The 26738-nt window shown below is 55.9% G+C and overlaps 2 protein-coding genes across 5 annotated transcripts in view; one reads left to right on the top strand and one right to left on the bottom strand.

Annotated features, from left to right (window-relative positions):
* CDH23 (cadherin related 23) overlaps window positions 1-26738 on the bottom strand; it is a 443685-nt gene that overhangs the window by 37041 nt on the left and 379906 nt on the right. The window contains exon 1 of one of the 4 annotated variants that reach the window (XM_029245121.1): window positions 9188-9241. The exons of 2 other annotated variants lie outside the window; for them this stretch is intronic. The gene's annotated coding sequence lies outside the window, so the exon portion shown is untranslated. Of the gene's footprint in view, window positions 1-690; window positions 784-9187; window positions 9242-26738 lie in introns of those variants that run through there. One more of the 4 variants, XM_029245119.1, reaches the window with a different exon arrangement.
* Window positions 197-25135, top strand: VSIR (V-set immunoregulatory receptor). Its single transcript, XM_029245127.1, has 7 exons — window positions 197-412; window positions 11128-11553; window positions 12305-12361; window positions 18657-18764; window positions 22218-22245; window positions 23503-23699; window positions 23883-25135. The coding sequence occupies exons 1-7, from the start codon at window positions 331-333 to the stop codon at window positions 23918-23920; spliced, it is 936 nt and encodes a 311-aa protein (XP_029100960.1). The 5' UTR covers window positions 197-330; the 3' UTR covers window positions 23921-25135.

Raw genomic sequence — 26738 nt, 5'->3', positions numbered from 1 at the left:
AACGGGCGATCAAGTGGCGCTGACTCTTGGCATACTGACTGGCTCCCCCACTTACAAGGCCAGCCGGCTGCGAGTCAGCGGGAAGCCCCTCCCGCGGGGGCCCTTGGAGAGGCAGCGCTCCAGCCTTGGCCGCCCGGGGGCGCTGTGGGCCCCCGGGAGCGGGCGGCTCTCGGGCTGCCGGCCGCGCTCACTTGCTCTGCGCTCACTCTCGCGGAGGTTTCCCCGCCGGCCGCGTCCCGTCCGCTCCCTGCGAACCAGGAGTGCCCCCTGCGCGCCCCCGGGCTCCGCTCCGGCCCGGCTGCGCCAGACGCAGCTCTGCCCGACGGCGACATGGGCGTCCCCCCAGTCCCGGAGGCTGGCAGCTGGCGCTGGGGGCCTGTGCTCCTCGCCTTCTTCCTGGCTGCCTCCCGAGGTAAGGTCGGCGGAGCCTGGGTGCTAGGGAGGAGCAACGGGAGAGCACAGCGGGGCAGGGTGGGGGGGGGTCCCAGGTCAGATGGGGGCGCCCTGGGAGCCCCCTTCAGCCTGCCGTGACCCCAGCCCGCGGCAGGGAGGCCGCTAGGACGGCTTGGCAGGGGCGACGGCTCTCTGCCAAGTGCCCTGGCTGGGTGGTGGGCACGCGTGTATGCCGACAGCTGTCCAAGCAGCTGCCTGTCCAGACCTTCCCGACCCAGAGAGCCCAGGCACGAGTACCTTCTGCAGCGCGGGAGATAAGCACGGTGGAGACAGCCCAGTGTGTTCCAGTGGACGCCACTGGCTTTTGACACCTGTGGCATCTCCCTGCACCACCCCAGGACCCCAGGGTCTCACGAGGCGCCGAAGTTGTATACTCTCAGCCAGTGTCCTGTACCCTGGTGACACTCTTGGTTGAGCCTTGGTGGGCACTGGTCAGTGCAGGCACTGGTCCACAGCTGGACATGGGCGCCCTCTGGTCCTTATCCTGAGGGTCTGATGGCTGAGAGTTGAGTGGTCAGCTGATTCCCAGCATCGTAGCAAATCTGCAGCCCGGGGACTGGTGTAGGGCCTGCACTGGGGAGAATGTGGGACATTGCCCAGCTTGGCTGTGAGCCCCTTCTAGGTCCTTGGATAACTTATAGCATCTTTCGGGCCTCAGTTTCCTCAGCTCAAACACAGAAGCCATACACAGGGAGGTGTCACTTTCCCCTTCCAAAGTCCAGACTGTCACGACTCTAGGTGGTATCCTGGTTAGGACACAGGGGCTCCTTGAGTGGGGGGCAAAGGTCCCGGGACCCACAGCCTGGCCCCTGCTTCTTGCCTGTCCAGGACTGAAGCAGCTGGATCTTGAGGGAAGAGGGGGCCGGCAGGCAGCCTATGGAACTAAACTTTAAACTTTTTCCCTGGGAAGGCTCAGGGAAAGTGTGAGTCATGCAGGGAGTCAGAGGGAGGCAGGAGGGAGGTGGGGAGCTTGGCAAGGGACCCAGTGGGTGAGTCAGAAGAGGAGGAAGGGGAAGACAGGGTAAGAGCAAGAGGAGGGTTCTGAGAGAACCTGGAAAACGCCTCAGAAACTGGGGAGCCTGCAGGCAGCATGGTATCTCAGCGCTGGGAGGCTGGCCTGGGCCTCCTATAAGGAGGAGGGAGCCCACACCCCACAGACAGAGATGCCTAAGCCCTGAACTGGATACTCCCCAGGAAGAGCCAAAGAGGGTGGGGGAGCAGTCTCGGCACCAAGGCCATGGCTCATGGCAGACGGGGCTTCCCAAAGGAGCAGTGGATGGTGGCAGGCAGGACCGGCCAGCATCCCACCCACTACAGACCGCCTGCCCTGCCCCCTCCTTTCCAAGTGACCCCAAGAGGCCCTTCAGTTTTCTTACCCCTACCCTGTCCTCCTCTGGCTGAGCTGCTCTCTGTTCAGCAGCCCCAGTTCGGGAAACTGAGTTCCAGAGAACTAGGGCATAGAGAGCCAGCTTGCACAGAGCCAGTAGCAGATAGGCTCAGAGCCCCTCACTCCATATTGTCTCTTCAGCCAGGAGGCTTCACCCCCAGAAGTCTTGGCTACTTAAACAGCTTGGTACTCCATCTCTCCCTGGGCCCAGCTCAAGGAGATGATTAGGGTTTGAAGCAGCTTTCCACTGAAAGGAGTCAGGAGAGTTCTCTGAGTTGTGAACTACTCTGGGACTCGGTATTCCTAACTGAAATATGGGCGTGCTAAGGAATATTCATGCTGCTGCCCAGCACAGTGTGCAAGAAGGGGGATAAGACACGGGGAGGCCTGCTTGCAGGCATGGTCCGGAGGGTGTCTGAGTTGGAAAGACCTGCTCACCGGCCTGCTGAGGTGCCGGGTGGCCCTGGGCAGGATTGCTCACTGTCAAAGCCTTGATGCTTTGGGAAGGTGAGATGGAGGTGGCTAGTGCAGACCTGTTTGTTCTCTAGCTCTTGGGGCTGGGCCAGCACCATGGAGAATGGTGGTGGTGATAATGGCGCACAGGAGCCTAGGAAAAGTTGCAGATACCCCTTTCCTGGGCCTGACCCAGGTTGAAATGGGTGGAGGGAGGCACCTAGGGAGCCAGGACCCAGCAGACCCCAAGGGTGGCAGAGCCTCTTCTTCCCCTATCGGCCTTCCCAGGACCTGTGGAAGTTATTGTCCCTGCCATGTTCTCACAGGCTGACCCAAGAGTCCCAAACTCTGGGACTAGCCCATGGAGGCGCACTGGGGCTGGGGAGGTGAGAGCCCATCTTCCCCTGTATGGTAAGCAGGGTTGCAGGGCCTTGTTGAGTAACCCAATGGTGCAAGCCTCTGACGCAGCAGTGATCGGCTCTTAGGAAATCCACAGTCTGCTGCCCAGAGGCCCTGAGGTGGAGAGAAGCAGGCTTGAGGCCAGCCCATGGGCATAAGGGGGCCTCTACCCAATGCCAGGGGTACGCAGCAATACTGGGGAGCCCCTTGCTGAGCTGGGCTGCTTGCTCTCTCTTTCCCCCAAGTAGGGCAAAGGTTCCCTGCTGGGGCCTGACCTCCGTAGGAGAGGGTGGCCCAGGTGGGAGGTACACCGCTGGAAGGCCACCTCCCTATATGCACACACATATGGGTCTTAGGCCCAAGCAGACAGAGGGAAAGAAGAGAGGAAGAAAGGGGTCCTTGGTGCCCATCGGGTATACTGGCAGTGACCCCTCACCAGCACTGACCAAGCCCCAAAGACTGAGTTTGAGGTGCCAGGTTTTAAGCCAACCATTCATCCAGGAGCAGTCTGGCCTCACCAGGGAGCTGCTGTGAAGCTTCTGATGGACCCTTGGATCCCCTTAGCAGCAGCGCGGGCATGACCAAGGCATCCTGTGTGAGAATGGAAGGGACCTGGAGTTGTGTGCCCTGCATGCCAGGGCTTCCCGTTCAACCCTGTCACTTGACAGTCTGGCTTGGGGAGTCAATCAGAGCTCCGTTCAAATCCCAAGATGGTCCTCTACTGTTCTGTCACTTTGCACAAGTTACTCAGCATCCGTGAGCAAGTTCTGTCATCTCTCCCATAGGGATGACGACAGCACCTCCCTCAGAGGGCTGCTGTGAATATTCGGTGCACACGTAACACAGAGCCTGGCATAACATAGTGCCTGGCGCCTGGTGAGCTCTGGCTGTGTAGTATTATTCTGCCTCTTGGCTTTTGGAGGCCACACGCCATTGGTTTACCATCTTAGCTCCTTGCTTCCTGCAGGGTCCGGTAGAGCGCCCAGAGCATGGGAAGGCATTGACCGGTTTCACTGGGACGGGACTCTCTAGAATCCTGGAGGTCTGAAGTGCTGGGCCCAGCCCTCTGTAGCACCTCTACACACTTACAGTCTGTAATGCCCATGGAGGTGCCTGCACATTCTCCTCTTAAAGTTCTCCAGAGATGGGGACTTTGCCACTTCAAGGCAAGCCGGACTCAGGGTTTCCTTGTCTTATTGGGGTCTTTCTTGCAACTGAGCTTAACATTCAGCCTGTTTACTCTGGCTGACCATCCCCAGAGAGAAAGACAACGGCCACCATTGTGTCCATCAGTAACTCAGTAATGAAGTTGCTCTGCTCCTGACCGAGCCAGCCTAGTCCCTCAACCTTTCTACATAGGATCTTACTTCCCATGGGGACCGGGGGTCAAGCCCTGTCTCTGCTGTTCACTTACTGTGGGACCACAAACACACACGCCGCCTTTACCTGAGCCCTGGGAAGGCTGGGTAACAGGGTCTCGGCAACGCTGACCACTCACTTCGGAAGGGTAATCCCATGATGGTGTTTCCTGACCTTCAGTCCATTTGTTCACCACTTTGGGGATTTCTCCAGTGTCTGCCCATCATCATATGTACCCTCTTTAAATCTACTTATTCTTTGACTTAAGTAAATAGATTTTAAAAGGAAACTTTGTATCACTGCCATAAATGGAAAGCCAGTGTCACTTGCCATAAATAGAACAAAATCATAAAAGTACATAATAGGAAAACCAAATAAGGTAAATTCTAGTTGGAAACTATAGCCTGGGGAAGGCTCCAAGCCTGCTGTACCTTGCAGGAAAAAGAAAAAAAAAAAAGAAGAGCTTAGCACATAATAGAGATGTTTTGAAGACCCACTGGCATCAAACTGGGACTTTCTCTTTGATGTAATCAGGACTGAAAGAGAATCGAAAAGGGAATAACCTTCGCTCTATGTGATTCAGTGTTATTTAATGCCATAAAACTGAAAGTAAAACTACCTATGCTGTAGATGCCGTCAGCTCCTCTCCATTGAAAAAGAAAACTCACCACTGTGAGGAGTGGCGGCTGGGGGCAGGGGACAGTTCAGCTCTCCTGGAAGAAGGGAGAGATGACAGTGCTCATCCTAAAAGGCCAGGACAGGGTCAGAAGGCCTTTCTGGGCTTCTTCCAGGCCCCAATTCTCCCAGCCCCCGTTGCCTTCCCCAAATAAATACAGTGGCTCTAGCTGGGTCCTCTCCTCATGCTGGGGCCAACGGGCTGTCCCAACAACTACGGAGAGAGTGGGAGAGGGAGCCTGCAGCCTCCCTGGCCAGGGCAGCCTGTCCATCTGCAGGAAGGAGGTGGGGCCTCTGGTCAATCCCTGGCTACTTCTACACCCCAGACCTCTGGAGCGAGACGACCTGGGTTCAGATGCTGGCACCACCGCTTGCTATTCATGAGACTCTGTACCAGTTACTTAACCTCTCTGTGCTTCAGTTTCCTCATCTGTAAAGTGGAGACGATAACAGTACCTACCGTATAGGGAGGGAGGATTCAATAAGCGACTCCATACAGAAGTGATCAGAACGGTGCCTGGCGCAGAGTTAAGAGCCTGCTACTACACCATTACTACCGAGCCTCCTGCACTGAGGGTAGGGCACAAAGAGATTTGAATCTGAACCTTAGGAAGTCTTCGCAGCACAGGATCTTGAGGGTAGCTGGCTGGAGCTGGTCGTCTGGGCTACATACAGCGTCCTCAGGGAGGGCCTGGGAGAGCTGAGGAACGAGTCATCCAGAGACGCATCCACTGGTGCGGCTCTGGCCAACCGCCCAGGCCCTCCCTGGGGAGGTGTGCCGGCCAACAGCCTCCAGCCCCAGATGCACCGATGCTTTCCCAGTGTGCTGGAAGTGCCGCTTCCTCCGATAGAGCCTGGCTTCCCCTTCCCAGGCTCCCTGGTCCAATGTGAATGGACACTTCCTGCAGGAGCAGGTATCAATAAACACATCTGAGATGCCCTTTGTCCTCACTGGCCACGGAGCCCCATGGACGGACCTGCCGGCTCTGGGCCCTCAGCCCTTTGTCCCGGAGGTACTTCCTGGAGCTTAGCACTGGAATCAGGACCAGTCCTGCTTGGTCCTTGCCTCTTGCCCTCTGTGCTCTCCATCTTGATAAAGACAGAACCTAGCCTTTCCTTATACCCTCCATGGACTGTCCTGGAGGACAGGGTCTGGCAGGGAGCTGGAGACGAGGTCCATGTCAGTCTGGGGCCCCCTCTGAGGGCGAGGACCTGGCCTTCTGCATCTAGCACAGGGCCAGCAATAGCAGGCCATCAGTAACTGTTTGCTTACAGCCCCTAGCAGCTGGACAGAGTCCAGCTCTTTGGGTGGGGCCTCCTAGGCCTGACTAATCAAGCCAGGGACCCACCTCCAAAGGCTGGGGCGTTGCCTTGGCGACTGTGGAGTAAGCTCATGCCAGGTCAGGGTAAATACACAGGCCTGTCTACACCCACACACACCCATCCCATGCACACCCACAGGGTTTCACGAGGTGAGAGCTTATGGGCGGAAAGAGGTCACAAAAAACTAGCATCCCGAGATGAAGGTGAACAAGAACTCCTTTCCCTACATGGGAGCTTTCACAAGAGGCTGAGCCCCTCCGCGGCTGAGGGTCCCACTGCTGGAAAGTGGCAGAAGCGGGGCTAAATTCTGAGCGGAAGTCCCTTAGGGAACTCTGCACCCCCATGGCCTCTCTGCCTTGGGCCTGGCTCATGTTGGGACCTTAGTAAATATTTGTGGAATGAAAGAATGATGTTTTCGGTTTGGGTCTGAGGCAGAGCAAGGCTGGCTGCGTGGAGAGCACAGATGTCAACTGGAGGTCAGTTTACTCTCTAAGTAGCTGGAGGATGAGGTGTCAGCCCCACCCGCTGGAGGGGTGGAGGGCTCTTGCGCCTGTAGTGCTGGCTTGTCCAAGGTGTGGGTCTCAGTTCAGCCACGTAGGGCTGTGTGGCCTTGGGCAAATCGCTTGACTTCTGATTTGATTTCCTCATCTTTAAACTGGGGATAATGAGACCTACATCAGGGGCATCATGAGACTTATACGAGTATAAAGTGCTCAGCAAGTCCTAACATGTAAGAGGGGCTCATAAATGCCCGTGATCACCTTTGTAGCCCATTCTTGCCTCCTTCCTCTGCTCTAAGACAGCCTTTCTCATCTGCCACAGGGTTTCAGAGCTGGAAGGGGCCTAGGAATGTGGGGAGTCTCTCCAGAGAGGAGGAAGAAAGGGAGGCCCAGAGAAGGATGGGATCTGCCCAAAGGCACACAGTAAGGGCAGGGCTAAGTGGGGATCGGGGCCCAGGGATCTGCCTGCCCAGGCCGGAGTTTTAATCCTGAGACCTCACATTTCCCAGGATCACAGCATTCTTCCTCCAGGTGTTTCTGCCATCTTACCCAGCAGCAGGTGGGGGCTGGGTGGGTGGGATGCAGGGCCCCAAGAACAGCACAATGATGGATGGTTCCGACATGGGCACAGGCTCAGCCCAGGGCTGGGGGCCTTTTCCTGTCCCACATGCTCTCGGCCACCCTGGAGCCAGGGGCCTTCCTCCCCAGTCTCCGACAATGCCCCAGGTGTCCAGAAGGATCTGCCCCTGACAATAAGCAACATCCTCCCGCCAAATAATTATAATTCCAGCTGGGCTATTTATAGCCCCTGATAACACGTGCCCATGCGCAGTCATGGAAGGCATGGGGCATGTGCGCTGTTTTCCCTAACGCCGTGCCCTTGAGAGTCCTCCTAAGGACAGGCTGCCCGTGCGCCTTGTCCTGGCTGCAGTCTCAGACACCACAAACAAGATGTTTTCTCTCCCCCCAGGACAAAACCTGTAGATGCCCGGCCCACTCCTGTCTGGCCCTTTTGCTCAAACTGAATACTCTCACCCATGCCCAAACCTAAAGCCCAGGGTAGCTTCTCCTTTTTCTAAAAGGGGAAGAGGTCCTTCTGGGGTGTGTGGGGTGTAAGGGATTGAGCAATGCCCCCTCCCCAACTCTGTCTCTGAACCCCAGTTCTGTGTGTCCCCACTGTGGGTCTTCAACGAAATCGCTCCTCGGGCTGAAAATCCCCTCTCCACCGCTTCCTGGGCAATTCTGCAGTCATTAACACCACTGCTTGGACTCAGGGGGCTCTGGGCCTGACGTCCTGCTGGAGGCCCTGGGCTGGTGCCCCACTGGAGGCCCTGCTGCTTGCTCCCATCCTGCCCACACCTACCCCGCCCACAAGCTAGCCTCAGTCTTGCCACATCTTGGCCCCAACCCGTCCACACCTCTGTCCACTCAACATTCCCCGCCCTGCTCAGCTCTGTGCTCCACTTCTTGCGTCTGCCTCTGCCCACCCCAGACCTGCGGCCCTGGCCTCTACTGAGCCAGCTTCCCCGTGGCCCCCAAGGTGTGTGTGCTCCTGCAAATGCTGCTGGATGTGGATTCGGCTCTCACCCTTGGCGATAGTTCTGGGGCTGAAGATAATGTTGGGAAAAGGGGAAACCAGTTACCAGCTGGGAGAGATGCTGTTGGGAGCTGCCCTGGGGCTTGCTGGGGAAAGGGGGAGTAGAGGGCAGAAATAATCCAGGGTCCACCCTCTGGGTGGGTTTTTATTCTCCCTTAGAGGATCCTTTCTGTAGCTACTCCCCACTTCCATTTACTGGCACAACCAACATTTGGCAGTCAGGCTTCCACCGGGGACCTGGGGTGGATCATTTCCTCTCTGAGCCTGAGGGTTTCAACTGTAGAACAGTGGGCTTGGGGAGTAGAATCCCTCCCTGGTTACACCAAGGAGCCACACTCATGGAACCGAAACTCAGATGCCCACGGGACATTTATGGTGAGGGAATGAGGCAGGCCAGGTGGGAAGTTAGGGAGTAAGTAGGAGGGACCGCAGCAGCTAGAACACCAGTGTCCCATCTAAAAAGGAGGCTGCTGCTCAGATCCAGCGGACGGCTGCCTCATAGGAGAGCTGCTTTAGTGTTAATTTACTGACTCTAAAAGAGAAGCTACAAGTCGGAATTTTCATATCAAATTCCCGGTCTTTACATTTTGGCGATCTCAAAAAAAAAAAAAAAAAAAAAGAGTAAAATACGTTGAGGGTCAAATAACATATGTTTGAAGGCTGAGTATGGCCAGTGGGCTGCCAGTTTCTACAGTTTTTTCTTTCAGTACAGAGTCTAAGTGCCTGAGTTTAATTTTGACTCTAGTACTTATTTGCTACGTGAACTTCGGTGAGTTACTTAACATCTCTGTGCCTCTGTTTCCTTATCGGTGAAACAGTAAGGAAAAGAACACCTGCCTTACTGGGTTGTTAGACATGTCCACGCTATTCCTTCTTCTAGTTCTAACTAGATCCTGCTTTACCTGAAGCCCCCATGCTCTAGGTTCTGAGTTTATACCCTCTGGAACGTCAGGCAAACCACTTTCCCTTTCTGGGCTTCTATATTTCTGCTGGAAAGGGAGATCAGCATCTCGCTGAAGAAGTTCTGAAATCCCTGCTTACCTTGGCAATGACTTTCCAAAAATCTGGGGCTCCCAGACGTGGCTCCCTCTCACATGTGGGTGCTGTTAAGTGGGAGGCTCTGGTGTGTGTCTGTCCTTTTTACCTTCTGGGGCTTAAAACTCCACCCTCGCAGACATATTCTTTGGGGCCGTGGCTTTGCTGCCTCCTCACACTGTGCTTTAAGTATGCAGGCAGGCCAAGGTTGGACCACAGCTGTTACCAGTCATTCACACCTTAGTGGGAGAGAATCTCAATCTGGCTTCTCCATTCTGTTGTGCAGAACGGTTTTCACTCTTAATGTCCTAACGTCTCTTGAATTGCAGAAATGAGTTAGAGACCTATCCTTCCCAGGTATCAAGCACCAACCTTCAGAGCATTTCATGTAAATTATCTGTAATTCTGCCTCAACTCTGGCAGGTAGCTGTTTCACTTCCATGTTGTACAGTGGGGAGTCTGAGGCCCAGGGTCTATGTAACTGTCAGCTGTTGGACTCCAGTGCAGGGCAGGCTAATTCCAAAGCTACACCAGGCTGCCCTTCTCCTGACTGGGCCAGGCTTTCAGCTCTGCCAGGTGAGGGGAGAGGGGGATGGGCTGTAAAATAGGGAAGGGGCATCTGGAGGAAGAAGTCGTGTTGTTATCTTGGGTTCAGGCAACGGCCATAGAAAGGACATATCCATTTTGATACTGTCCACATTTACAGGGTCCTCCTTCCCTGTCTGCCCGCAACAGCCCCTGATTGTAGCCAATTAAAATCAAAATATCACTAATGTCTAATAACTATAGCTATCCCTCCTATGTCTGCAGGGGGCATGAGAGCTCACATCTCGCGTTCTCCTCTTTTCGTCATCCTGTCCTCTCACAAGCCTCTTGTAGCTAATATTTTCCTCACTGCACACATGAGGGAACTGAGGCTCATAGCTAGACAGAATTTTCTGTTTTGAAGGGCCAGTGCTTTGGGGGTGAACCTGGTTAAATGCTGGGAGGCTGGGGTAGGATAAAGAGGACCAGGGCATGGCTTCACTTGCTTATTGAAAACAAAATGAACTAGAAAATATTTCCAAGAAGACTGGGTGGCAGGCGGGTGCCTGGATGAGACGACCTTTTCTGCGTTGCCTGTCCTTGACCCTTAGACACCTTGGGTTTTCCTGCTTCCCTACCACCTTCCACTTGCTGGAATCCTCTCTGTCCGTCTACCCCAAAGACCCTCCTTCCTTTAAGAAGTCTCCTGACCATCCCCAGGAAGGTCGTGTCCTCTTTTCTCCAAGTTCCCTGAAGGCTGGTATGGGTTTGCCCTTTAGCCTATGGGGTTATTTTGTCAAGAGGCAGGACTTGTCTACCCAGCTAGGCCATAAGCCCCTCCAGGTGAGATGTAGCACCTGGCACAGGCCTCACGCAGGTAGACGCTCTGTTAGGGCTCACGGATGAGGAAACGCGAAGGCAAGGCCAGCCCCGGGAGCCGCTGGCCCCCAGAGGGGCAGTCAAGGGCCAAGCGCTGCTTTTCCCCAACAGCCTTCCTCTCCTCACCCTGCTTCCCACCCGACGGCACTGGGCATGGAAGCTGGAAGTGCCAGGGGCCAGGTGTGGGCAGAGCCGTGGTGCCTGCAGTAGGGGGATGGGAGCCGGGGCTGGAGCACATGTGCCCCCTGGGAGAGGGACACGCGCTGGCCGGGTCCAGTCTGCTGCCTGCCTGGAGTCTCTCCTATGCCTCATCCAGCTACACCTGGAGAAGCTCCTGTGGCTCCTGCCACACAGCCTGGGGCGGAGCCGGGTTCATGAACTAAAGAAGAAGCTGAGGCTTGGGGAGGTCAGCTGACTTGCCTGGAGCTTGTGGCTGGGGAACCCGCATCTTTGAAGCCCCAGACCAAGGTTCTTCCCTACTCTGGGGGCATTGGGAGTGGCGCCGGCTCAGGCGGGTGACAGGCTCTCGTCTCTCTGAGCAGGTCTGGTGGCAGCATTCAAGGTCGCCACGCCGTATTCCCTGTACGTGTGTCCCGAGGGACAGAACGTCACTCTTACCTGCAGACTCTTGGGCCCCCTGGCTAAAGGGCACGACGTGACCTTCTACAAGACCTGGTACCGCAGCTCACGAGGTGAGGTGCAGGCCTGCTCGGAGCGCCGGCCCATCCGCAACCTCACGTTCCAGGACCTTCACCTGCACCACGGCGGCCACCAGGCCAACTCCAGCCAGGATCTGGCCCAGCGCCATGGGCTGGAGTCAGCCTCTGACCACCACGGCAACTTCACCATCACCATGCGCAACCTGACCCTGCTGGACGGCGGCCTCTACTGCTGTCTGGTGGTGGAGATCAGGCACCGCCACTCGGAGCAGCGGCTCTACGGAGCCATGGAGCTGCAGGTGCAGAGAGGTGAGGGCTGCCTCTGTGGGACAGCTGGGGTGGGGGCGTCACGCTGGGGATGGTGCCTGTGCTTGTCTGGGAGGGGGAGCGGAGAGGAGGACAGCGTGGCGGTGGGGTGGCGCTGTGCATCTGATGGTGCGACACTGTGCTGGAGGCTGTGTGATTCTGTATGGGTGGTGCTGGCACTACAGGGGTGGCACGGTGTGTGGAGCTGTGTGCGTGTCTCTCTGGGTAGCTGGCTGTGATGGACGGAAGGGCGTATGTGGCTCTGTTTATGACAGTGGGACTTTTTAACGGGAGGGGGTGTATGAACTTGGGCTGGGAGTGTGACTGCTCACCACAGTTCCATGGCTCACACCTGGGGTGTCAGGAGAGTGTACGTGTGTACGTGTGTGTGTGTGTGTGTGTGTGTGTGTGTGTCTAGGTGAGAAGGCAAGGGGTGGTAGAGTAGATAGAGGTGTGGGTATGGGCAGGTATCGACATGCCCCTGAGGGTGTCATGTGTCATGACAATGGGCAGGGCATGCCTGGCTGTGCAGTGAAAATATGCCTCCGTGTGTGCGTGTGTGTGTGTGTGTGTGCGTGTGTACGTGCGTGTGTGTGTATGCGTGTGTGTGTGCGCGCAGCTGGGCCAGCGTTGCCAAGGGGACACTACTAGCCTGAGTACCTGTGACAGGAGGGGGGGCGTGCCAGCCTGGACAAGTCTTCCTGGTCTCCTGGGTCTGACACCCACCTAGTGACCCTTCTCTCTGCTCCCACAGGCGAAGAAGCACCATCCAAGTGCACTGTGTACCCGCCCTCCTCCAAGGAGAGTGAAAGTAAGGAACCACCTTCTTGGCTCTTCTGGGTTCTTTGTTCTCCTCTGTCCTCACCCTGGACCCAGACCTCATTCTGAACTCTGACCTCATCACCCCAAGCCCACGGAACCCCCATTCCTCCTCCTTTGCTGCTGCCTCTCCCTTTTGTTTCCTCCTTCACCTGAGCCACTGGGCTGCAGCCCCCAGAAGCCCATGTCCCTTCCAAGGCCCAAAGCCTGAGGAAGGTGGCTCCTGGAGTCCCAGCTCCTGACTCTCTGAGTGGGGCTGTGCCCTGGCAGTGACCTTTGGCCAAGTGCCCTCGCGACAGGTACTGGGTGCCACAGGCTGCCGAGCTTGTTTTCAGTGGGCACGGCTCCTGCACACTAGCCCTCTGCCACAGGCAAAGGTTGGAGCGCTGTGGTGGGGGTCCTCCTGGCTTGGACTCAACTATTTAAAATCTCCTTGTTCTCTGTGGGGAGGGAGGAAGGAGAGGCTCAGGAAGGGGAACAGAACTACCTTTTCTAGAGCTCCTACTATGTGCCAGGACTGTGCTAAGTCCTTCCAAGTACTGAGCTCCTACTATGTGCCAGGACTGTGCTAAGTCCTTCCAAGTACTGGTATCTCAGTGGCTTCTTATAGGAACCCTGTGAAATAGGTGTCACCAACTTCACTTTACCTACATGGAAATGGAGGCCCAGAGAGGTGACGTAACTGCCTCAATTCACACAGATGACAAGGGAAGTGCAGCTGGGACTGTGCTCACATCACCTTTTTCCCACGTCGGGGTAGGAGACTGGACACACAGTGTGGTGGGTATCAGTCAGCCTCCTGGTATTTGCCCAGAGGTGCCCTACAGGGGATGGGGGCACTGCTTCAAGAGGTGCCCGGGGCTTCCCTGGTGGCGCAGTGGTTGAGAATCCGCCTGCCAATGCAGGGGACACGGGTTTGATCCCTGGTCCAGGAAGATCCCATGTGCCGCGGAGCAACTAAGCCCGTGTGCCACAACTACTGAGCCCGTGAGCCACGACTACTGAAGCCTGCATACCTAGGGCCCATGCTCTCCAACAAGAGAAGCCACCGCAATAAGCCCACGCACCGCAACGAAGAGTAGCCCCCGCTCACCACAACTAGAGAAAGCCCGCACGCAGCAACGAAGACCCAATGCAGCCAAAAATAAATAAATTAAAAAAAAAAAAAAAAAAAAAAGAGAGGTGCCCGGGCACTAGGAGGCCAGGCGAGAATGCCCAGCAGCTTGGAGACAGCAGGCAAAGGGGGCACATCTTAGGGACACCCCCCTCTTCTGAGAGGAGGGGTCTTGGCTTCCTCAGCCTTCTCTCTGTTAGTATTTATCAGGCATCCAGTGTGGACCAGCCCCAGCCTAGGCCCTGGAGACACAAAAGTGCAGGCCTCCTCCCTGCCCTCCAGGAGGACATACACCAAAACCGAAGCCAGGAATGGGAACAGCTCAGCTACGGCCCCGGCCAAGCCCCCACTCAAAGGCTGTGGTGACTTTCTATTCGAACTACTCATTTTTTTTGAAGCAACAAATGGACCAGCCAGGAACAAAATTAGAACGCACAGTTGGGTCTGAGTTAGACCCACATGGAACCAAGAACAAGCCCCTCTTCCTGCACACCGCAGAGCTCGTGTGTGGCCTCGGCGCCAAGCCACTGCCCTTCCTCACTTCCTCCACTGGCAGCTCCCTGGGGAGGGTGGAAAGGGGGCCCCCCCACCCCGAGCAGCCCCTCCCTTCCCATGCAGCAGCCTCGTGACTGTGTGCGCACACGTGTGCTGTGCACAGGACAGGGTGAGCCTCACGTGGTGGGGTCCCTGAGTGTTTACTTCCCCATCGCCCCTTCCACTCTGAGCAACCCCCTAGTCCCACTTCTGCTCCCGCAGAAACACCTCCGCCACAGCCACCATTTCACAGATGGAGAAACCAGGGTTCACACGGGTGAAGGGACTTGTTCCCAGTCTCCCAGAGCCAAGAGGAGAAGCCAGAGTGCCTGATTCTCAGTGTGCAAACCCTGCCTGAGCACTGGGGCCTTCCCCTCTGTCAACACTCGTTTCCTGAAAATTAGCTGTATGAGTTAAGTCTTGGAGACAGAGACAGGCGTGAAATGGAGAGGGAGTGCAGATCTGGGTCCTTTTTCTTGATCTAGACTCTAGAGAAGCAGCTGCTGGAATTAAGGGAACAGGAGTCACCTGGGACATCCCGGGAGTCTGGCTGAGGAGTGCCCAAGAGTGAGGCAGGACCTTGAACTTGACTATTAAGGGTCAGGCTTCCTTTGCTGGGCACCTCTGCTCTCAGGTTTTGACATTTTCCTCCTCTCCAGTTTGCGGGATGTGCAGCCTCACTCTGCCCCCTGCTTCCCTGAACTACTGTCTACAGGGAATTGGCTAAAGGCCAAAGGGACATGTTTGCTTCTGTCTCGGCATCAAGGGCAGGGGGATAGCGTCAATGATCTCTGGAGTCCCCTTTCGATGCCCTTCCAGGCCCTTGGTTCTGGAGGTCTGCAGACTCCAGCTGTGGTGGAGTTTTGGCACTGAGGCGGAAGTGGCCTCAGATGAAGAGAAACCCGGCTATGCTTTTGGGTAGGGTGTGTGGGCTTCGGACAGTGCTTCAGCTCTCCGGGTACCGTGTGTCCACTGAGCAATGTGAGCAAGTGTGTCCCTTTCCAAGTAACAGGGAGGCCCCCTGTGTTATCTAAGGTGCTGAGTCAGGGCTCAAAAACTAAATGCCCGCAGGGCCCGGGAGCTGGTGGGTAGGACAGTAGGGAGGGGTAGAGACTGTGGTGAGCACCCAGCTGCCAGTCTGTACTTGCAGTTGCAACCGCCACATGCCAGGAAGGGGGCCCAGGGTTGCCAGAGCCCCTGAATTTTCAAGCAAAGTCAGAAGTCCAGATTTTACATGAACTCCCTGAATTTTAAAATGTTGGCAACTAATTAAATAAAAATTAAGTACTGTGTCGGCCATAGTTGCAACCTGAGTCCATTCTAGTGAAAGGCAGTGTGGTAAAGTGGGTAAGAGCACAGATCCTGAAATCAGCCAAGTTGCTTAACCTCCCTGTGCCTTAGTTTTCTCATCTGTAAAATGGAGATGACAGTTACAATCATACTTTCCAGGTTGTTATGAGGCTAAAATGAGGTCCTCTGTGTAAAGAAAGCGCTAAGAACCATGCCTGGCACGGAGTAAGTGCTGTGTATGTGTTGGCTACTATTACTTCTAATGTGGAATTCTAGGCCTGGCTTCCCAAGTCATCTCATCCATTCCCCTGTGCCAAGGCGGGATGGCAAGTAGATGGCAGCCGACAGTGGACACATATCCTGTTTTCTAACAGTTTGAAACATTTGCCTGGTGACCCACGTGCTTAGTAGGCCGCAGGGCTGACTGCTGGGTACTGCCCTCCACTGCCACTTGCCTTTGGAAAGATCCCAGTCCCTGCTGTAAGACAGGTGCCCCCCAGCCAGCCTTGGTACCTGATCAGTTAATGATGCTTCCAGCCAAGAAGCTCTTTGAGTTTCCCTTCTCTGACTGCAGCCCCAGTCTCCTAGCGTTATCTCTGGGGAGGAGAAGGCTAGCTGGTCTGTGAAATCCTCTGAATGCTCACAGCAGCTTCAGGTGGCAGGGGAGGTGATGAGAGGAGTGGGGCTGAGGAAGGTGGTACCCAAGGAGTCCAGGAGCCCCGAGTTGCTGGGGGGCTGTGGTTTTTCACTGAACCTGGGGAAGGGGGCTGGGCAGCCCATCTCCCTGAGAAACAACCTCCCCACCCCCCACAACACAGCAGGAGGTATGGTTTGCTTTCATCCAGCCCTGTCCCTGGAACCGGGCAGCTCTGCTGAACTCCTCCTTCCTCCATAAACACCCTCGGGGTACTACTGGCAGGCCCTGGGCAAAGACTCGCTGAGCAGGCTGGGCCCCTCCCATCCCACCCCGCTGTGTAAGGGCCTGGCACACTGCTTGCTGCTCGCTAGGCAGGTGCCTCTGCCGGTGCCTGATCACCTTCTAAGCATGAGTCTGGCTCTGGATGGCTACAGAGCAGGAGCCCCCAACCTCACCCCCAGGTACTGACCACACGTAGCGGGAGGGCTGGGGAGCTGTGGAGAGGCCGTGCTCTGCAGAGGAGCCCATGGTGTTGGAGGGCAGCTAGCCCACAGAACTCTCCCCAAACCCTGCCCCCTGGCCCTAGCCTCAACTCCCAGGCCAGGCTGTAAGGAAACCAAGCCCTGATCCCCTAGAGGGGCCGAAGAGAGGGAGTCTTTGCTTGGGGACAGGAGTCAGGTAGAGGCTGGGCCAAGCCACCCACAGCCAACAGGGAGCTGGACTCAGTGATCACTGACTGACTACACCAAATGCTGCCTAGTACCAGTCTGGAGGAGACCTGCTTTGACGACCAGAAAAGAGTGCTGTGCAGCCGGTTTCTCAGTGCCCACAATAAGGTCCTGCGATGGGGTTTAGAGATACTCAAATGTCTGAATTATAGAACATTTAACTTTCAATACTCTCAAAGTGCAGCCTCGCTAAGATCTGTGGGGAACCTGCTTTAATGTGGAGTCGAACTTGCTTTGTAACAGCACAGCAACTGTTCTTGTACCAGCGGGTACTTCTAAAGCGCCTGAAAACAGCTTGTTCTCTTCTGAGGTCTGAACAAACTCCCTGAAAGCTTGTTTACACCGTCAGGTTGTTCAGCAATACAATGAGATAAAAACAGCCTTTATTCCCAAATAAGTAGTGCAAAGGCAACATTGAGCCCGTTCACCTCCCCAAAGCTCCCTGAAGCCAAGCTGACGCTGTGACAAGGTATCCCAGCCCGTGGCTTTTCTGTCAGAGGGAAGGGCTAAAATTGGGAAGGAAATGCATTTACACTGGTTGTGGTTCTGAGGGCACGTCTGTTCCCAGCCAAACTCCTGGAGTCAGCAGATGGACTGAAATAAATCAAACCTCCCATGCTGTTGATGGGATCGTGAAGCAGTACAAGTTTGTTTTAGAGGACAATTTAGCAATAGCCTAAAAGAAAATACACTTACTCTTTGGCTCAGCACTTTCACTACTAGGGTTTTATGTACGGATGTACTTGCCCAAGTGAGCAAAGATGCCTACACAAGAAGTTCATTGCTACTTTATTAGTTATGTTGAAAATGGAAGAAACCTACATACACACCAGTAGGGGACTGTTTCAATAAATTTTGGGTGAGGCGCGTGATAAAGCCCTAGGCAGAATGAGGTAGATCTCTGTGCCAATACAGAGAGGTGTCTAAGCTGTGCTAAGTGGGAAAAGCAATTGTCCTGTGATCCCGTGTATGCTCTACATGCGGGGAATGTATCTAGACTATACACAAAAAAACTGACAGTGATTATGTCTTTGGAGGGGACCTGGGTAGAGGGGGAGGAAGAAACTTTTGAATTTTTTTTAACTTGTAAATTTTTTTGTGTGTAATTTCAAAAGTTTAAAAAAATTTAAATGTTGGACAAGGATTCACATTTCCCTAGTTCCTGCCCCAAGATTTTTCCCCGTGAATTGTACATGTGAGATCAGTTTAGAGGGCCTGTCCTGGAGCCAAGGAGTCTCTCTGGGGATAAATAGGGCTTTTTATTCATTTATTTTTCATTGAGATAAAACATATATAAAATTTGCCATTTTAAACTTTTTTTTTTTTTTTTTTTTTTGCGGTACGCGGGCCTCTCACTGTTGTGGCCTCTCCCGCTGCGGAGCACAGGCTCCGGATGCACAGGCCCAGCAGCAGTGGCTCACGGCCCCAGCCGCTCCGCGGCATGTGGGATCTTCCCGGACCGGGGCACGAACCTGTGTCCCTTGCATCGGCAGGCGGACTCTCAACCACTGAGCCACCAGGGAAGCCCTATTTTAACCACTTTTAAGTGTTTGATTCAGTGACATTAATTATGCTCTCAGTGTTGTGCAATTATCACCACTATCTATTTCCAAAAGTTTTTCATGTCTCGGGCTCCTTCTGACCTTGAACTCTGTGGCGTGAGGTCTGTGAAGGGCCTGCTCTCCCTTTTCAGGGAACAGCCTGTCACCCGTGGTCGAGCTGTTCCCCGTGGGCTGGGATGAGGACCCTTCTCTTTCCCCGCTTGAGCTGCCTCAGCTGTAAGCGCCTGGCCTGATTCCTGGTGCTGTGGCCCCCCCGGGGTCCCCAGACCTTCTGTGCCTCTGCAAGTCAGTGAGGGTCTGGCTGTGGGGCGTGGGTAAAGGTGGGTCCCCCTGTTGCCAGGCCTTCCCTCTCTGGGCCTCAGTTTCCCCTCAGGAAGTGCAGTGGGAACGGGGCCTCACCTTGGCCGCCTCTGTCCTTTCAGGCATCACGGCTGCTGCCCTGGCTACGAGCGCCTGCATCGTGGGCATCCTCTGCCTCCCCCTCATCCTGCTCCTGGTCTACAAGCAAAGGCAGGTGGCCTCCAACCGCCGTGAGTATCCCTGCCCGCCTGGGCTAGGTGGGTGTGTGAGTGACCTGCCCCAGCCGCCCCCCTCAGCCACGGGGATTAGCAAAGGCTAAAGGCAGGCACAATTCTGCTCTTCAAGAGACAGGAGCTGCTACAGGTCTTGCAAGGAGTTGGGCTCAATGGTGGAGAGAGGAGGGGATCCACTAGCCCCTTGGCGCTCAATGAATAACTGTTGAATGAATGAATAATCATACGGAGTAGCTGAAATTGGCTTCTAAAAGTGCTACCACCTGGAGACTGTTTGGGGCCCTGCTTTAATGTATGGGTAGGCTTGTCTTGGTAGAAATTGTTGGGACAAAATGACCTTTGGATTATCAGAACTGCGAGGGATCTTAGAGATAACTTGATTCAGCTCTTTCGTTTTAAAGGTGAGAAAGCTAAGATCAGCAGGGTTAAATAACTAACCCAATGTTATATAACTTAGTAAGCAGAAGAGCTAAGACTCAGACTCAGAGCTTTTCACCTCACGCTTTTCAAGGAACATAGTCCCACCATAATAAAAGCGCCCATCAGCATGCGCATCATAGCAGACGGCCCCTAACCAGTAGGATTGCTGTGCCAGGTACCACGCCAAGCTTGCTATATACGTTCTCTCACACATTCCTCATAACCCCTCTAAGAGTTTGCTCCTACCATTGGCCCCATTTTACAGCTGAGCAAACTGAGACACAGAGCCGTTCAGTAACTCCCTTAAGGAACCACACAGCGAGTACGTGGTGGAGCCAGGTTTCAAGTTGTGACCACAAATACCTTTTCACCCGTCTCTTTGGGTGACAGTGCCCCTTGCCCTTCCTCTGACTCCACCCATGAGCCTCGTCCTGTCTCAGGCTTCCAAGAGCGGGAGGGTGTGGGCCCTCGCTTCGCCTCCCCCACCTCTTCCCCTCTTGTCCTCTGCAGGAAGGCTTTGGCTTACACCTGATTGCCTTCGGCTGGACTGTAACGACTTGACACCCCTCTGTCCCTCTGTCACTGGGTCACTCAGAGGCTGTGGCCACCTCTCCCTTCCTCTCAGGACGCCCTTATTCCTCTTACGAAATCCACCACAGTCTATCTACACAGATACCCTGGGGTTGGGGCCGGGGTGGGGGAGGGTAAAGGGGTTGGAGTAGAAAGAGGAACCCCGGGGGTCAACCAGGGAGAGAAATCATTGCAGAGCTGCCCTCAGCTCCTGCTCGTCTGTGGAGCACTTCCACGGAGGTGGGAAGGGGACGAGGAGGGGGCCACGCTCAGCTAGGCTTGGCTCCCAGCAAAAGAGGTGCTTTCTGTCCCCCTTACTCCAGACCACAGGGCTGTCTCCATCAGGGAACGGGAACTGGGAAACAAATTCCTGGCAGAGGACGGCGTTGGGTGGAGGAGGCGCACTGCTGACCCTGTTCTGGCGCCTCACAGCCTTCCTTACAGGGCGCCAGGGGGTTGGCCAAGGCTCTGCCCCTGTCCCGGGCTGGAGGAAGGAAAACCAGAGAGGGGACATCCCCAGGCCAGAACACTGTGGGGTGTCCTGAGGACACGGGGAGCCGGGGTCAGCCCCCAGTATCTCCTATTCCACGCACTGGGACACTTGCAGACTGAGGGCTTCGCAGAGGAAGGGACAGATGAGCTGGGTGCTGAAGAATTGCACTGAAAGAAGGCTCAAGGGGGTGCGGTGGGCCGACTGGGGCTGTTGAGCACGTCTTCTGAAACTCTAAACGAGCCCCATTTCTGTGATGGGCAGCCACTTCATAGCACCATTCCCCAGATTTAATATATGCAGTAACAGGAAGGTATCAATCATTTATCTCCTAATAAAAGTATTTTTGAGGGCTTCCCTGGTGGCGCAGTGGTTGAGAGTCTGCCTGCCGATGCAGGGGACACGGGTTTGTGCCCCGGTCCGGGAAGATCCCACATGCCGCGGAGCGGCTGGGCCCGTGAGCCATGGCCTCTGAGCCTGCGCGTCCGGAGCCTGTGCTCCGCAACGGGAGAGGCCACAGCAGTGAGAGGCCCACGTACCGCAAAAAAAAAAAAAAAAAAGTATTTTTGAGGCCAGTCCCCTGTCCTCTCCACAAAGAAAAAAAAATGACTTGCATGGTCGAAGGCTTAGAGACAGACACAAGAGATGCCAGAGGGGACGATGCTAGAGAAACCAGGTGCGAAATGGAGAGGGAGTGGAGATTCAGGTCATTCTTCTTGATCTAGACTCTAGAGAAGCAGCTGTTGGAATTATGGCAACAGAAGTCACCTGGGACATGCCAGGAGTGTGGCCACAGGGCAGAGGCCGAGTGGCCCAGAGCGGGGCAGCGGGGAGGCAGGTCGGAGACAGAGTGCACGGGAGCGTGTGTGGTGCACTTTGGGCAGGATGATGGCACGGAGCCTGGCACAGAGCCTGGAACAGAAAGTATGCTTGGGAATGAGCCAAACTCAGGAAAAAAAAAAAAGAGAAAGGGTTGGGAGCACTGAGGAAGGCAGTGTGCTCTGGAGGCCAATGGGTGTTGCAACCTCTCTAGTATCAGAGCCTCGGTGTCCCCAGGGCAGAGGAGAGGATGAGCTGAGGGAACGCAGAAACCCGCACGAAGCCCCACGCAGTCACTCGGTAAACAAGGAGCCATGATTCTGATACCTCAGAGATTTCAGGAACTTGTGTGCAACTTCCCGTGGGTGTTCTGTTGTTGTGCCCCTCCCCTACCGCTTGTTTCCCCATCGTAATCAGCAAAGCCCGTAAAAGACGAGAAAGATCTGTGGGAGTACGTGGGGAGCTGCAAGAAAGAGGGAAGTTGGGGTCACTGCATCTGGTTGGTGGCCAGTTTGGGGGGTGGGGAACCCGCACAGTGGGGCAGGGTGGCAGCAGCTTGGCTGCAGAGTACAAAGTAGTAGCATGGCTGAGAAGTGATAGGGTCTCAGGCCCCCTAAGTTTCCTCTAAGAGATGTTGCCTCGAAAGCCACCCTATTAGGCAATGCAGAGGACGGGACAGAGAGGACCAGGAACTCTAATTAGGAACTGACCTTCCGACACTCCTGCCCAGTAAATCATGGCTGACGACCAGAACGTGACAAATGTCCAAACAGGAAACGGCAAGTTCAGGAGCCAGGCCTTGGGTTGCTCATGAATGTCTAACATCACCAAGTTAAGACATGGGAGAAATCACTGGCTGCCTTTCGTTTCCTGGCAACAAATGTTGTCCCAGACACTTGTAAAATGCAGCCCAAATTTCATTTATCACTGGTCAAAAGGGGCCGCTCACTGAGGCCTCACCTGCTGGGTAGACACGCAGAGCACTGCCTGCCATACGGGCTTCCTGAGTGAACAGAAGTGGGATCCAGGGCTGAGCACGGCCCTGTCCGGGATTGCTCCCGTTCCCCGAGGGGCATCTGCCAGTGGGGACAGGGATGCTGTCTAGGGAAGCCTTCCCTTTGTGACTAGCTTCTCTGTCTGTTTGTCCCTAGGTGCCCAGGAGCTGGTGCGGATGGACAGGTAAGGCCCATGGAGACCTTCCTGAGAACACTTCTAGCAGCTGTGCCACCCGATTCAGAGTTTGGCAGGCTGTCTCTCTTCCCTGGGCTGTCATCTCTGAAGGGCAGCATCTACACCCAAACTCCTTCTGTAGCAGTTAAGGGGGAGGGAGATCTTTTAGCCAGGACAGACTGATCCTGATTCACCAGGATCTCTTCCCCTCTCCTCTCTGGTCACTGCTTATACCACGACAGGGCTGAGAACACAGGTGTGGCCTCCCTGGTCCTCTCTGTGCTCTGGGCCAGCTGTCAGGAAGGAGATATTTCTGGGCAGTAGGGCCCCTGTTTAGCTGCCTGGCACAGCTGGTTAGGAGAGCATTTGCCATCTGCCACCGAGGCCTACACATCTGTGCTGATTGGCTGTTTTCCCTGCCACCCCTCACCCAGCAGTCTGAGCTCCAGGATGCTTGGATGAACTACGCACCCACCTTCGGGCCTCAGTGGTCAGCCAGGCCAGGGTGGGGGAGGGGAGGAAGCAGCTGAGCCCAGGCAGACACTGAAACATGCAAAGGAGGCCAGCACATCTGGAGTTGTGGCCCCTCCCTGCAGGGCACCCCAAGGAGAAGGCTGTCAGGCTCCAAGGGCAGAGGCTGACCGGGCTCAGATGGAGGAGGCAGGGAATGTGTGTTGGTGCACTCTGGGCAGGCAGCTGGCACGCAGGCAGGCACGGAGGGCGTGCTTGGGAACGAGCCACATTTAGAAATTTGGCCCCAGTACATGCAACACTAAATTCAGAGCTCCTCCCTGATGTTTGAAAGGGATGATATTCAAGACGGGTCACAGGAAGTCCTGCTAGAATCTCAGAGTTGGAGGGGTCCCCAGAGGTTGTCCCACTCCCAAGCAGGAAGAATGCCTCCCTTCAGCTCAAGACAAGCTGTGGGGACATTCAGTGCTAATGCCATTAACTCTACTGACCAAAGAGAGACTTGTCCCCAGATTCCTGAGGCGCCTCTGACCCTGGGCTTCCTTCCTGGGCCTGGGGCAGATGGTCAGACCACAGGGTGGAGCTGGGGTCAGATGCCCTCAGCTCAGGGCAGGTGGCGAGGGCAGCCCATGGCCTTTTCTCTCTGGCCCTGGATCCTCCCTTCCTGCTAGGAGAGGCTGCTGAGGCCTGAGGTGGGAAGGCAGGTGAGGGGAAGGGAGCAGAGAAGGCAGGCAGGCGGGAGGGCAGAGGCCTAGCCCCAGGCAGCATGGATGACCTTCAATTCTGATTCTCCAGCAACAACACTCAAGGAATCGAAAACCCTGGCTTTGAGACCTCTCCACCTTCCCATGGGATGCCAGAGACCAAGCCCAGGCAACCCCTGACGTACATGGCCCGGAGGCAGCCTTCTGAGTCTGGGCGGCATCTGCTCTCTGAGCCCAACACTCCTCTGTCTCCACCAGGCCCCGGGGATGTCTTCTTCCCCTCCCTAGGTAAGTGCTTCTCTTCCCTCACGGCTCTATGGCCCGCAAGGTCATGACCTCTCCATGGCGTGCAGGCCATCAGCCTCACTCCCCGCCCTCCCTGGGGAGTCCTCACAGCCTCAGGGTGTGGGGTTGGGGGGGATGAAGGACAGAGGAACCCCCACTTCACTCTGCTTCTCCTTTCCTTTGCAGACCCTGTCCCTGACTCTCCAAACTCTGAGGCCATCTAGACCAGCTGGGGGCCGTGGGCAGTTGTGGCTGGGCCTGGGGCAGGTGCATTTGAGCTAGGGCTGGCCCTCTAAGTGGTCCCTCGGCCTTGGCCCTGGTTTCTTTCCTCCTGCTCTAAGCTCAGACTCTTCGAAATACCCCTGATGGCCAGACCCTCAGCCTCTCTAGATGCTACGTGGCAGAAGGGAGAAGATGTTGGATCGCTCAGCCCCTGTCTCAAGGATGGTGGGGTGCTGGGATCCCGCCCCAGAGACCTGAAATTCACCAGCTACTGATGCCAAACGACCTCCATCTTAGAAGTCCCAGGATTGCCAGCTGTGTGGCAGCCTCTCTCCTGGGACATAAGCCTTGGGACCTGACAGCAGAGATGGGCACTGGGCAGACTCCCCAGTGCCACCCTCCAGGCATGAGGGACAAGATAGGACAAGATGTGGAGAGACCCAGCTCCCCCATCTCGCCTGAGACTGCTCGTCTGTCAAACCTCCTTGTAATCATGAGGCTCTGGGGCTGGGCCTGCATGACCCTGGGCCGTGGGAGCCTTCCCCAGCTGCCTTCTAGCAGCCAACTCTGAGGAGCCGTCAGCAGGTTACACAAATCTGGGGCTCCCACTGCCTGCACTCTGGTCCCCAGGATTCATTGGCCAGAAGCCCCGAAACGGGAAGTATATGCTGCGGCACGGTGGCCACTGTGAGCCAGCTGGCATCTTGGGCAATGGGAACCAGGCCAGAGGTTGCACCACCCACCACAGATAGGAGTGGAGGGGAGAGCCAGGGGCCTGCTGGGAAGGTGAGAGGAGAGGGCTCCACCGCCTGCCCCCTGCGGTCGAGAGAGATGGTGACCACATAATGTACTGCTCAACCTGTGACACTCTTGGGGTGCTATTCAAAACTACTTGGGCAACAGTGCAAAACCTGTGGGTGGATCGTAAGAGCTGGGTTTAAATCCCTACCCTGCTTCCGAGGTGCCTGAGGCCCTGGGAGCCCTCTTCCCCCACCGCCCAGTCTTTGGTCCTCTGTCCAGCCAATCTGTGCTGAGCCTCGCTGCAGCGTGATCCTGTCGGGTGGCAGGAGCGGGCGTGTCCCTAGAAAGTCTTATGCCCACTCTGCTCTGGACCCTCTGCTCCATCTCCCGCTTCAGGGCATGACCCAAGTTTGTTTTTATACACGTATATGAGGGGAATCCTTTGTGGAATTTCGATTAAAGAGTTTTAGAGCATGGAGAGGCGTGGGGAGGGGTCTCTGTACACTGTGGGGTGAAAACGGGTGGCGGGGCCTGAGAAGGGGAGGAGAAAGTTTGAGCTGGACAGGAGCCCCGGGCACTGCACTGTGGAGGGCGTCATTTCAACTGGGCATTCATCTGCCAGCAGCCAACGCTGGCTCTGCTGAGCCAGGCCCGGGTGCTGAGAGCCAGGGCTTCAGGCCAGGGTAAGGCCCAGCAGGCAGGGAGAAGCCCGCCTGGCCTGGTTGGGGGTGGGAGTTGGGGTGGGAGAAGGGAACAGCTCGAGGCTCTCCAGCAGCAGTGAGCCCCGGGCCTGCAGTTGAAGCCAGGGAGCCCCTTGGTTGCCTCCTAAAGCTCCCTTCTCAGGCCCAAGACCGTAGGTCAACGTGGGCCTCTAGCTGTGCCCGGGGGCCTTGAGGAGAAGGTGGGCGCGGGCCTCGGGCCTCGAGACTCTGCACTGACTCCTCCAGTGGCCGGAATGCCAAACCCTGGCTCCTGCTTTGTCCCTGGGGATCTACCCCTCGGTTTCATCTGCTTAGTGCCAGCTGCCGCAGAAAGAGGGAGCTATTCTCACAGCTTGTGGGGGCCCAGGGAGCAGGGGTGGGTAGGGTGATACCTGCTAGAGGCAGGGCCAGGCTACCCCTAGGGCTGAGGGACAAGCCCATGGACCAGATTCCTCACGCCCCAGCGCAGAAAGAACGCTCCTGCCCAGTGGGGAGGCTGGCCTGGCCCAAACCTCAGCTTCTGACCTCAAGGCAGAGACAACTTCTAAGAAACTGGCTGCCAGACCCTAGGGCCAGCTGCTCTGTGTGGAGGAGGGTGGAGGCCCCGCAGCAGAAAGACACCACACTTCCTCCCCAGCTTCCTCCTGCACGGCCTCGAGTTCTTCTTCTCTGGACCCTTTACTAGTGAACGTATCGCTTCGTGGTTTCCTGTTTTCAGTGAAATTTACTCTGAGCTCCAGCCTCCATCTTCATCCATGACAACACGCCCTGCCCCTAGCAACCCTAAAGGCACCCTCCCTGATGCTGTGGGGAGGGGCGGGGCACTAGGGTATCCCTCTGTGCTCGCCCTAGGGTGGTGGCGCCTCTGGAGATGCCAGCCCTGGTGGCCGGTTCCTACAGGCTCAGTGCCTGTGGGCTGGGGTGCATGGCACGGAATAGGGGGGCAAGAACACGGTGCCTGCCTCCAAGGGGGCTGGGAGGAGCCCTGGGGCCTTCTGGGCAGGGTGGACCTGAGGCAGGAAGCTCACGGATCATGGCACTGCCCGAGGCCGTGGGAGGGAAATTTGTGCTTTTAGGCACTAAGTCATTGTTAGGCACTAAGTCACTGTTAAGAGATGTATCAGGAATTCTGGGACCTGTAACCTATCTCCTGATCACATTTAATAAAGATCTCCTGCCTTTATTTCCGTCAAGTGATAAGCTAAGGGGATGGAACTGACCCTCTCTGAAAACACACTGCAGAGGCCACTGGATATGCTGCTGTTGGATCAGGCTGGCCCTGCCTGGGGGTCTGTGGTGATGGACTGGGGTAGGTGTGCAGGAACCCCGGGGCCACTTCCCGTAAAGACCAGCCCTGGGGATACCCTGGCTCCTGCCT

This window comes from Monodon monoceros, unplaced genomic scaffold (assembly GCF_005190385.1).
Source record: "Monodon monoceros isolate NGI ecotype Baffin Bay Population unplaced genomic scaffold, NGI_Narwhal_1 Super_Scaffold_4, whole genome shotgun sequence".
NCBI classification, from domain to species: domain Eukaryota; kingdom Metazoa; phylum Chordata; class Mammalia; order Artiodactyla; family Monodontidae; genus Monodon; species Monodon monoceros.
The sequence above is the reverse complement of the archived record's forward strand: the minus strand, read 5'-3'. Positions and strand labels throughout refer to the sequence as shown.